We start from the raw sequence: 13,098 nt of genomic DNA, 5'->3' as shown, positions 1-13,098 counted from the left end.
ATACACACACAACACACGAAATACACAGTATCACACAACACAACACAGAAATACACACACAACACAACACACGAAATACACAGTATCACACAACACAACACAGAAATACACACACAACACAACACACGAAATACACAGTATAACACAACACAGAAATACACACACAACACAACACACGAAATACACAACACAACACATGAAATACACACACAGTATCACACAACACAACACAGAAATACACACACAACACAACACACGAAATACACAGCATAACACAACACAACACAGAAATACACAAACAACACACAACACAACACATGAAATACACAAACAACACACAAAATACACACAACACACGAAATACACAGTATAACACAACACAAACAACACACACAAAATACACACACAACACACGAAATACACAGTATAACACAACACAACACAACACAGAAATACACACACAACACAACACACGAAATACACACACAACACAACACAACACATGAAATACACAAACAACACACACAAAATACACACACAACACACAACACACGAAATACACAGTATAACACAACACAGAAATACACACACAACACAACACATGAAATACACAAACAACACACAAAATACACACACAACACAGAAACACACAACACAACACACACAAAATATACACATGAAACAGAGACACACACGAAATATACACACAACACACACGAAACACACACACACATGAAATACACACACAAAACATGCACGAAACACACACAAAAACACACACGAAACACACACAAAACATGCACGAAACACACACGAAGTACACACACGAAACACACACGAAACACGCACGAAACACGCACGAAACACGCACGAAACATGCACGAAGTACACACACAAACATGCAAAACACACACGAAACATGCACGAAACATGCACGAAACATGCACGAACATGCACGAAACATGCACGAAGTACACACACAAAACATGCGCAAAACACACACGAAACACGCACGAAACATGCACGAAACATGCACGAAGTACACACACGAAACATGCACGAAACATGCACAAAACACGCACGAAAACACACACACAAAACATGCAGGAAACATGCACAAAACACGCACGAAACACACGCACAAAACATACACGAAACAACACACAAAAACACACACGAAACACACACAAAAACATGCACGAAACACACACGAAGTACACACACAAAACATGCGCAAAACACACACGAAACACGCACGAAACATGCACGAAACATGCACGAAGTACACACACAAAACATGCACGAAACATGCACAAAACACGCACGAAACACACACACAAAACATGCGCAAAAACACACACGAAACACGCACGAAACATGCACGAAACATGCACGAAGTACACACACAAAACATGCACGAAACATGCACAAAACACGCACGAAACACACACACAAAACATGCAGGAAACATGCACAAAACACGCACGAAACACACGCACAAAACACATACACGAAACACACACAAAAAACACACACGAAACACACACAAAAACATGCACGAAACACACACGAAGTACACACACAAAAACATGCACGAAACATGCAGGAAACATGCACAAAACACGCACGAAACACACGCACGAAACACACACGAAACACGCACAAAACACACGCACAAAACACACACGAAACACGCACGAAACACACACAAAACACACATGAAACACACACGAAACACACACGAAACACGCACGAAACACACATGAAACACGCACAAAACATGCACAAAACACACATGAAACACACACGAAACACACACGAAACACGCACGAAACACACACGAAACACACACGAAACACACACGAAACACACAAAACACACATGAAACACACACGAAACACACGCACAAAAACACACACGAAACACACACGAAACACACGCACAAAACACACACGAAACACGCACGAAACACACGCACAAAACACACACGAAACACGCACGAAACACACACAAAACACACATGAAACACACACGAAACACACACGAAACACGCACGAAACACACATGAAACACGCACAAAACATGCACAAAACACACATGAAACACACACGAAACACACACGAAAACACACACGAAACACACACGAAACACACACACGAAACACACACGAAACACACACGAAACACACACAAAACACACACAAAACACACATGAAACACACATGAAACACACACGAAACACGCACGAAACACACACGAAACACACAAAACACACATGAAACACGCAAAAAAAACGCACAAAACACACATGAAACACACACGGGTTTGTCAAAGCCTGATCCTGTCAGCTCGGCGTCAGACCTGTTCATATTTGGATGGAGACTCTGGAAAAATCAGGAGCCACAGAAGGCGACAGTCACAAAATGTCGTTGTGCAAGACACTTCACCCACATTGCCTAGTATGAACGTGGTGTGTGTGTGTGATGGTGATCAGTGGGACCGATGGCACAGATTGGCAGCTGCACTTCCATCAGTTTGCCGCCGGGTGTGGAGTGATTGATCTGTAAATTCTCTGTGACAAATGTCTGTGAAAAGCACTAAAGAAATAAAAAGTTACTTTACTTTTTTTTTTTGTCCCTGGTCAGGACCGTTGTTCCGTGTCCTGCTCCGACTGCTGCTCTGGAGTCTCTCTGTGTGAAAACTGTTTCAAAATGGCGGAAATGTGCGACTGTCAGCTCCCGTCTGTGCGCACCTGCCTCCGCTGCTCCTGCCTCGGCTCCACCTGCCCCGGCTGCACCTGCCTCGGCTCCACCTGCCCCTCCCCTTCTGTAAGTCTGCAAACCCACACACACACACAAAAACACAAACCCACACACACGTGTCCTGTCCTCAGAGAAACGTCTCCACTGTAGAATCTACAAAACCACACTCCAGTACGACCACGACAGGTTTAAACTCTGCCAAAAGTCATTATGTCCTGGTTTAGACCTGGTTTAGACCTGGTTTAGACCCAGTTCCTGTTACCATAGTAACACAACGCACACATTAGCAAACACGGCCTGATGCTTTTTTAGACAGTGTCAAACCTGATTCGAGGAGTTTGTTTTAGGAGTTTTATTTTCATCTAGAAGTTGAGAGTGAGCGAGTAACTTGAGGAACAGAGCTTCAGACAGAGCAGTGCCTCCAGTTAGCGTCACACCCACAGGGAAAGTATCAGTTCTCTGACACACAGACAGAGTTGAGTGTTGAGTGTTCAGTGCAGTTGAGTGTAAAGTGTAGAGCTCAGGATTGTGACGTCAAATCTCAGAACGTTCAGTGAGTCTAATTTGAAATTTGAGAGGCTTAAACTAAAGATACTGTTTATTCTGAAGTATTCAGACAAGACACTGTGGTACACGTACACAGAGGTACACGTACACAGTGGTACACGTACACTGTGGTACACGTACACAGTGGTACACGTACACTGTGGTACATGTATACAGGTACATGAATGTACAGTACGGACCCTGTACCAGGTTTATCGCTCCGTGTCTTTCTCACCACTGAACATACAAACATGGCACGTTTCAGTGGTAACGGCGGCTCTTTGGCGTCGCGTCCTGAGCTCTGCAGTGTGACCAGTGTGACCAGTGTGAACATGTGACAATGTTTGAGAGCAGGAGCTTTGGGACCAGTGTCCGTGTAGACGCCCAACTTCAGGAGGCAGGAACAAGACAGAGACAGATCTGCACCAGTCGATCCACCAGACTCCACTCTGCACCTGCCCCTCAGTCACCTGCCCCTCAGTCTCTTGTCCTCCAGTCTCCTGTGAGGTCATAAGCAGCAGATGTCCTTCACTCAGCTGGTCTGACTGTGTGAGAGCACCAGGGGACCCTCTCTGCGAATGCCAGATCTGTGTGAGTGTAGAGTGGGTACAGCGGGTACAGAGGGTGCAGAGGGTCTAGAGCAGGGGTCTCAAACTCAAATTACCTGGGGGCCACATTAGATAAAGTCTGAGTGAGGCTGGGCCGCATTGAGTATTCGATAAATAGCTGTTGCACGGGAAAAAAGGAGAGAGAAAGAACAACACGCAACACACTTTCTTAATCTTTAATAACAGTTCAGAACATGAAAATGTATTCAGAACGTAAGTTTAAACTGATACGTCTACTCTTCTTCTTTTGCCTACTCCTTGCTGGTTGAAACCTGGCTACGATTCATCTTGTACAGCTGAGAGATATTTGGCTTGCAGGAGGAAGCAGATCCTCAGGATAGATTGAAGATTCTCATCAGTGAGCCTTGACCTGTATGGTGCTTTCACACCAACAGTATTTGTTGCACCAAACGATCCATTCGAACCAGAAGTGGTTAGTTTGGTTCGTTTGCGTTGGTGTGAAAGCGTCAATCGGACTCTGACCCGAACCAAATCAGGCGGACCGACATCTCAAAAAAGAGGTGGTCTCGGTTCGCTTGAATCCGCACCAAATGACCAACTTTGGTGCGGTTCCTCTGGTGTGAACGCGAACCTTCTGCCTCCTGCGTCTCCTGCCTGTAATGACGCGCTGTACGACTCCAGCGCAGTAACAGATTGTTGTCCAGACGCAGACGCGATTCATTTTCGAAATATTTTACCAACAATGGCCAATAAAGAGAATGTCAAAAATGGAGGGTGTGTACTTCTGTTCAGGACCTGCACAGAGGTCCCCGTGTTCCCCGTGATCATGTAGGAACCAGCATTTGTTATTTTAGGCTTTAATTAACCAAATAATTTTATGGCAATAGGCAATCGCCCATTCAATTGATTCACCTTTAAAAAATGTCCTGCTTTTAGCCTAGTGTGAGAAATACAGTCGGACTAGATCCAAACCAGAGTCCCGAACCAGCAGGAGCAGCTCCGGTTCTGTCCGGGCTCAGATGACGTGGAGCGGGGAGTGAAAAGCGCTTTTCCCGGGAAGAACCAAATGCGGACACCAACTAAACTGGATTCACGTTCTGTCCGGATGCTTTGCACCACCTCGGAACCAGCCGCGGTTCTTGAGCGCGGAGGACAGGAGCAGCACAGACCTGTAGGTATAGTCCACAGAACATTCTCACTTTCCCCGCACGGAACACGGAACCAGCGCGCAGACGGCGGAACGTACCCGCTCAGACCCAGTCATTGCGCACTGGTCTTGCTCGCCACCGTCTGGAACCAGCACATGGAGGACAGAGCCTCCGGACCATCTGACCAACGCGCTTGTAGGACGACAGAAGACCAAGGACCAGACTCCAGCCCCGTCCTGAGGAGCTGCGCGCTACGCTGAACGCTGTTGGCTGCTGCTGTTACCCGAACTCAGAACTGATGCGGTGAGTTTGTCATTTGTCTCGTCATTCCCTTGTGGATCCTGCTTGAGCCGCAGTTTAGCGCTGAACAGTGGCGCTCGCATCAATCTTCCATGTGATCCCTGCGAACGTTCTGAACTTTCTTCCGGGGTTGTGCGTGCGTGATGAGGTTTTGGGCAGTGGAGGAAGTTCTGATGCATTGAGAAGAGGAGAGCCGCCAAAAACAAAAACCGAAACAAACTTTATGCATAAAATACTCTTCTGGAGCTTTATTTTATCACGGGTTCCAAGATAAACATTACAAACAATGGAAAATGTATCAGCAAAAGGTAGGGATCATATTCTTTAGTTTGTTGATCACTGCGATGAAGCTTGTTTTGCGAGTTCGGCTAACACCTGCAGCACTGATTGTAATAACCTAGTGTGTCCCCTGTCCCAGCAGAAAACCCGTGATTTGACCCAGTTTTATACAAGAAATGTACCACGCGTCCCTAGTTTTGCCCAATCTGATCTAAACTATGTCTAAGCTAAGACTAAACCAGGACTACATCAGGACTAAACCAGGACTACATCAGGACTAAACCAGGACTACATCAGGACTACACCAGGACTACATCAGGACTAAACCAGGACTACATCAGGACTAAACCAGGACTAAAACAGGACTATCATAGTTCTTGACTAATCTGATCCCTGCCAACATTAAAGAGCATAAATTATCATTTGTTTAGCAAAAATAAAAACTGTATTTACAAATGACCATAAAGCAACAGATGCCCCTAAGATTATGGCTGACACAAGAACAGAGCTGGGTTGTTGATATGATACACATACCTCGATACACAGGCCATGATACGATACGCTTTTGATACAGTGCACTTTCAATTCGATATGATTCAATACGATATATTTCAAATCAATATGATACAGTTCAGTGAAAAACAAAGGCTAAATCATGGCTGTGATACTAAGCAGGGCTTGAAATTAAGCATTTACAAGTACTTGCCCGGGCAAGTGGCTATAATTTTTTACTTGCCCGACACCCAGATCTACTTTCCTGGAAAAACAAAACAGTGCTCAGTTCATTATATATTTTTAAATATATGCACAGGCTAGTGTCGTAGTACTCTAGACCCTTTAGACTCTAGACCGTTTTTTTACGGTCTTGGTCTCGTCTCTCTTTAAAACATCCTGCCTGTCCACCTGCCTCACGTCACTGCTCCTTACCTTTTCACCTCTCACTCCTCCCTGCATATAACGCAAACGGGCTTCCTCCTCAATGTCCACAGATTAGAAGAGTAATACAAAATGCGAAGCAAAAACTAATCCAAATTTATGTTACATTGTTGGCACAAAGCAGGACTACTGCTACATGTGGTTGAAGTTTGCCTAATAAAAGTGCTAAAATGCATCTGTGTTTGTAACAACGTGCGTTTGATTAATGTGCAGAGGCTTGAATCCCACTGAAAAACCAGTAAGAGAATGTAACTCCAGTTAGAAACTTGACAAAACAGGTTTGAAAATCCTACCAGCTTTATTCACTTTGAAGCAGTTTTGTGTAAAATGCCAGTGGAAGTTCTCTTAAAGAAGGCCTTCTCAAACTGTGGATGAGAGTCCAAAAACAAAAAAAGGCGGTGTTCAGTGCAGTACAGTTTGCTTGGATTAATTTATTCTTAAATTCACATTTATCAGATAAAATGGAGATGGATTTCAAACAAATATTGATATATATGTGCTAAAATAACTGTAAAATACAAATAAATGTCAAAAATTACAAAGATGGTCTTGATTTGGTCTTGATGGGACATGGTCTCAGTCTTGTCTCTGTCTCGACCCTCAGAGGTTTTGGTCTAGTCCTGATCTCGGGACCCTGAGGTCCCAGACAGATTTTGGCAAATGAAAAAGTGTGTCCAAATTTGTATGTATACGAGATGAAAACGACTATCGTTGGTCTTCTCATTAAATAGTTAGGCCCGAGCGCCAGAGGCTGGCAAAGGGCCTATTAGTATCGCAAGGCGATGCTCCAAGTGGCCGAAAAATGGAATGGCGCGACGTGACTGGCCCGTAGTGACCAGGGACCCTCGCCATCACGTAGCAATGCACCTGAGGTTTCCAAAAATGTATAGTTTGTCGGCCAAAAAAAAGCAGAACATTGTTCTGGTATCGGTTGGTTATTCTCCTAACCAACTCACCCATTTTTCACCCACTGAACAATGACGAAAAGTCCTGAAATTTTGCCATCTGGTAAAACTCGCGCTTCTCTAACTTTTGGCTATTTTTATTTTACAAAAATAAATAAAATGGCTCGTCAGCGCCACCAAATGACTCAAAAATGCATTAGGGAATACGAATGACACACAAAAAAATTTGCATGTACAATCATAAAATTTGACACAGAAGTCGATCATGTCAAGACAAGGAAAAATATTATTACGCCAACACCGTGCGCTCCACTAGGGGGCAGCAATATTGGCTTAAAGTTTGCTAAGCTGTTACGAACTCCTCCGAGGGCGTTCACCCGAACGAGCTCAAATTTGGTCCACATCATCTCAAGACGTAGAACATCAAAAGTTATTCAAATTGTTCACACACGTCTTACGATCTCTGAGCAGTGAAGCAACAAAAATGCACACAATTTTGGAGATTTACAAATTGCTCCCATTTGCTCAAACGAACTCCGATTTCAATGAAATTTGAAACATTTGTTAAACTCTCTGCCCTGAAGCTACTTCATGTGAAAATTATTAATTTGGCGCATTAGCGCCCCCTATAGATTGAAACAAATTTGAATATGTGAGAATATCATTTGTTCCCAAATAGTCGTTCAAAAATTTCTGAAATTTTGCACAAAATTCCATTTTGGCATCCTGATCCAAAAGTCCATGACACCCATGTCATATTTTTTATGGCGTTGCCATAGCGATGACATAAACTCTCCATTGGTAAAATCTACTAATTCTGGCACAAACTTTGGCTGATTTCATTCAAATTCACACCTCGACCCTGAACACATTTATATAAGAGAATCTCAGGTGGGCGCAATAGCGCCCCCTAGGGAAATTGCACGGTAGTGCCAAAATTTACTTTGTTGTAGACATATAAAATTTGGTACACAGATTCATGACATAGTCTCGATCAAAAAAGTGTAGGACGACCCCATGCCATTTCCCCATCGTGTTGCCATGGCGACAGGCTAAACATCTGACCTCGCCAATAGGCCCGACAAAAACTTTGGTCTAGCCAAACCAAATTTGGTACACAGATGCATCATGGAAATAGGAACAAAAAAGTATATTACGTGGTTGCTAGGCAACCAACAGGAAGTCGGCCATATTGGATTGATCGGGCGACCTGGCGACAAAGGGACAAATTCCTGTCCTCATATTTGAACGAACTCGTCCTCGGGCGTTTGACCCAGACAGAATCATTCTGTTTCATCTAGACAAGTGGGACATTAAAATTTGTTAAAAGCTTTTTAAAAGGTCAAACGGTGTGACCATCAAACTTCGAAGCCTGATAATTTGCACAAACTTTGGCCAATTTCACTCATATTTTAATCGTAGGTTCACACCCCGACCCTGAACAGATTGATGTAAAAAAATACAAAAATGGGTGCAATAGCGCCCCCTAGAAAATTTGTATATAAAAATACGGTTTTATTTGTCACAGTTATACAACATTTGGCACCCACATTTGTGACATGGTCTCGATTAAAAAACTCAATGATGCTCACATCCCATTTACATTGTGTTGCCATGGCAACAAGCCAAAATTGTATCCTTGCCAATGGGACGTCCTTACACAAACGTTGGCGTAGCCAAACCAAATTTGGTATCCACATGCATCATGGCAATAAGAATAAAAATGTATATTGTGACCACGCCCCTTTACAAACCGGAAGTCCGCCATCTTGGATATTTTCTTTTGCCAAATTTTGAAAATTGCAGGGTTAAATTAAGATTTTTAGGGCTAGGGTTGGGGCTATGGTTAGGATTACGATTAGGGTAAGGTTTAAGCTTAGGCTTATTAGGGTCAGTGTGAGGTGCGGCGTTTGCGGGGCGCGGCGCAAGCACGAGCGAGGGCCGATCATTGCCGCTAGCAATGATCGGCCCCTAGCAAGAAGTTCTACTGCCAGAAGGACTCAGCTGAAAAATGGTTGCAATTTTGTGGACAAACTTTTACTAAACTACTTTCTAAGACGCGAAACTAAACATGTCGCTATGAAAGAATTGTTGAACTCTTTGACGAGAAACAGGAAGCAGCAATAAACTCTCCTTTGTTCAGTTGACATTCACACTAGAGCCCTGCAGTCCCGCGGGCGCAACGCAAACCACTGCGACGCGGGACACATTTTGAAAGCTCGCTGCGGGAGCGGACGGGAGGGATGATAAACTGCAGTCCCCCAAACTAAATATGAGTATAACGTAAAATATAAAAAAGATGAATGTAATGTTAAGCAGCAGACCGTCCCCCTTCCCATACGCCGCGCAGACTAACCCACCCGTCACTTACGCCGCGCAGACAGTCCATCCTTCCGTACAGCTTTCCTTTCGATTCTCCGTGTTTGATAGAGTTTAAGAAAGCAAAGGTTCCCATCCTGCGGGACAAAATATCACAGGTGCGGGCGGGAGCGGGACTGAAAATTACAATTCTTTGCGGGAGCGGGTGGGAGCGGGATTCAAAATTCTGTGCCGCGCAGACCTCTAATTCACACGCAGCGCTGAGCAGCAGAACAAATAGAATAAAATATCAAAACTGAATCAGGCACGATCAGGGTTCTCACTCTTTTTCACTGACAAAAAACTTTCAAAACTTTCCTTTTCATGACCTAAAATGAATTTTCCATGACTTTACAGCACCTACATGTGTAGAACTGATCAAACTTTTAGGACTAAATCTGAAATGTTAAATCTTTCCACTTTGGAATTATAGCTTTTGAACGTTTAAAATCCTGTCAGTGCATTTATTGTCGTCTCTTTTAAACAAAAGGCTCAGACGTTCAGAAATAAACATAAAAGTCTATTGAGAATTTAACAGAACGATGGAGTTGCAGGAAAGAGACACTAAAATTCCATGATTTTTCCAAAACTTTCATTACATTTTCAATTTTCATGACTTTTCCAGAATTTCCATGACTGTGGGAACCCTGCACGGTGACTGTTTTTTTTTTTTTTTTTTTTAATTAAATAAAATATTGTAAATAGAGATTGAAGTTAGTTTTTTTTTTGTTTGTGACTAAAACGGAAAAATTACATAACAAACTGTTTTCACATTTTATTGTTTTTCGTTCTTAATTGAAATTCAAAGGAACCAACGGTGCATGGACCAATTTTTATTTTTTTTTATTAGAAATTTATTCAGTGCTTTTTTGTCCACATAAATCATAATATACATGCCCTGTTTATTTATTTATTTTTCCCCCCACACATTAACTCAATATAAATGTAGAAAGTAGATTTCTAAAAAAAAAAATAATAATAATAAAATAAAATAATAAAAATAATAATAATAAAATAAATAACATAATAGCAATAATAATGATGATATATACATACATACACATACATACAATATGTACACCATATATACATACACCACATTTTATATATGTATATATACACATATACATACTCATACATACAAATAGATAAAATAAATAAATAATAAGTTAGTAACTTTAAAAAAAAATAAAAGGGAGGCAGTCGGGTTACACATTCACACAGTACATTTTAGAATACACATGTGTGTGTATGCACGGACCACTTTAAAATCATAAGTTTGATTTTGTTGTTGTTGTGTCGACAGTGTTCTAACCTGGACTGCGCCTGCACCTGTCAGCCGCCGGAGTGCGACACCTGCAACTGCCTCTGCTTCGAGATCAGAATCAAGTGAACCAGCGCCACACGGACACAGAACCCGCGGACACGGGACCCGCGGACACGGGACCCGGGGACACGGGACCCGCGGACACGGGACCCGCGGACACGGGACCCGCGGACACGGGACGACACAGGACCCGCGACCCGCGGACACGGGACCCGCGGACACAGGACCCGCGGACACAGCACCCGCGGACACAGGACCGCACTCGAAACAGCATTTTCATGTTTTACATTCTATGTCTGTATTCGTTTTATTATTTGGATAAGAGAATTTCACTGGGACGAGAGCAGAAAAACACGAGCGAGCTGAAAATGTTGTAATTTTTTGGGGTATTTCTGTGTAAAAAGTCAGATTCAGCTCAAGATTCACAAGCTCATTTATATTCATTTATATAAACACATCACATTGTTTCTTAGTATTTTTTTCTGCATAAATAGTAGTTGGTTTTTTTTGCAGGTGTAGTCAGATACACAGAGGTACAGGCCGCGTCTCATGTCTCTTTCCTCGCTTCCTTCTCCTTGATTCCTCTCCTCGAGCCAACATTTTTCCGCTGTCAATCAAATGTGCCATATTAAGTGGTGTCCCAGAGAAAACCCCTGAGGGAAGAAGGAGAAAACCTCAGGGAAGTAAAGAGGAAACATGAGGGAAGGGAGGAGGAAATGTGAGGGAAGAGAGGAGGAAATGTGAGGGAAGGAAGGAGGAAATGTGAGGGAAGGAAGGAGGAAATGTGAGGGAAGAGAGGAGGAAACGTGAGGGAAGGAAGGAGGAAATGTGAGGGAAGGAAGGAGGAAATGTGAGGGAAGAGAGGAGGAAACATGAGGGAAAGAAAGAGGAAAGCTGAGGGAAGGAAGGAAACATGAGGGAAGGAAAGAGAAAAGCTGAGGGAAGGAAGGAAACATGAGGGAAGGAAAGAGAAAAGCTGAGGGAAGGGAGGAGGAAACATGAGGGAAGAGAGGAGGAAACGTGAGGGAAGGGAGGAGGAAACATGAGGGAAAGAAAGAGGAAAGCTGAGGGAAGAAGGAAACATGAGGGAAGGAAAGAGGAAAGCTGAGGGAAGGAAGGAAACATGAGGGAAGGAAAGAGGAAAGCTGAGGGAAGAGAGGAGGAAACATGAGGGAAGAGAGGAGGAAACGTGAGGGAAGGGAGGAGGAAACGTGAGGGAAGGAATTAGGAAACATGAGGGAAAGAAAGAGGAAAGCTGAGGGAAGGAAGGAAACATGAGGGAAGGGAGGAGGAAACGTGAGGGAAGCGAGGAGGAAACGTGAGGGAAGGAAGGAGGAAACATGAGGGAAGAGAGGAGGAAACGTGAGGGAAGGAAGGAGGAAACATGAGGGAAGAGAGGAGGAAACGTGAGGGAAGGAAGGAGGAAACATGAGGGAAGAGAGGAGGAAATCTGAGGGAAGGAAGGAAACATGAGGGAAGAGAGGAGGAAACGTGAGGGAAGAGAGGAGGAAACGTGAGGGAAGGAAGGAGGAAATCTGAGGGAAGCGAGGAGGAAACGTGAGGGAAGAGAGGAGGAAACATGAGGGAAGAGAGGAGGAAACATGAGGGAAAGAGTAGGAAACATGAGGGAAGAGAGGAGGAAACGTGAGGGAAGGAAGGAGGAAACGTGAGGGAAGAAGGAGAAAACGTGAGGGAAGGAAGGAGGAAATGTGAGGGAAGGAAGGAGGAAATCTGAGGGAAGGAAGGAAGGAAACATGAGGGAAGAGAGGAGGAAACGTGAGGGAAGAGAGGAGGAAACATGAGGGAAGGAAAGAGGAAAGCTGAGGGAAGGAAGGAAGGAAACATGAGGGAAGAGAGGAGGAAACATGAGGGAAGAGACGAGGAAACATGAGGGAAGGAAAGAGGAAAGCTGAGGGAAGGAAGGAAACATGAGGGAAGAGAGGAGGAAACATGAGGGAAGAGAGGAGGA

At 43.7% G+C, this 13,098-nt stretch overlaps 1 protein-coding gene across 3 annotated transcripts in view; it reads left to right on the top strand.

The window, feature by feature from the left end:
- The window catches only part of si:ch211-198p11.6 (uncharacterized), a 17,886-nt gene extending 5,267 nt beyond the window's left edge, over positions 1-12,619 (top strand). For all 3 annotated transcript variants that reach the window (XM_055152519.1, XM_055152522.1, XM_055152521.1), the window contains 2 exons: positions 2,645-2,827; positions 11,109-12,619. In XM_055152519.1, coding sequence (XP_055008494.1) covers positions 2,645-2,827; positions 11,109-11,195 — 270 coding nt within the window. In that variant the 3' untranslated portion in view covers positions 11,196-12,619. The remainder of the gene's footprint in view (positions 1-2,644; positions 2,828-11,108) is intronic.
- Positions 12,620-13,098: the final 479 nt, after the last annotated feature.

This window comes from Boleophthalmus pectinirostris, unplaced genomic scaffold (assembly GCF_026225935.1).
Source record: "Boleophthalmus pectinirostris isolate CB_2022bp ecotype Guang Dong unplaced genomic scaffold, ASM2622593v1 HiC_scaffold_17, whole genome shotgun sequence".
Taxonomy (NCBI): Eukaryota; Metazoa; Chordata; class Actinopteri; order Gobiiformes; family Gobiidae; genus Boleophthalmus; species Boleophthalmus pectinirostris.
Note: the sequence above shows the minus strand (reverse complement) of the source record. Positions and strands in the feature narration are given on the sequence as shown.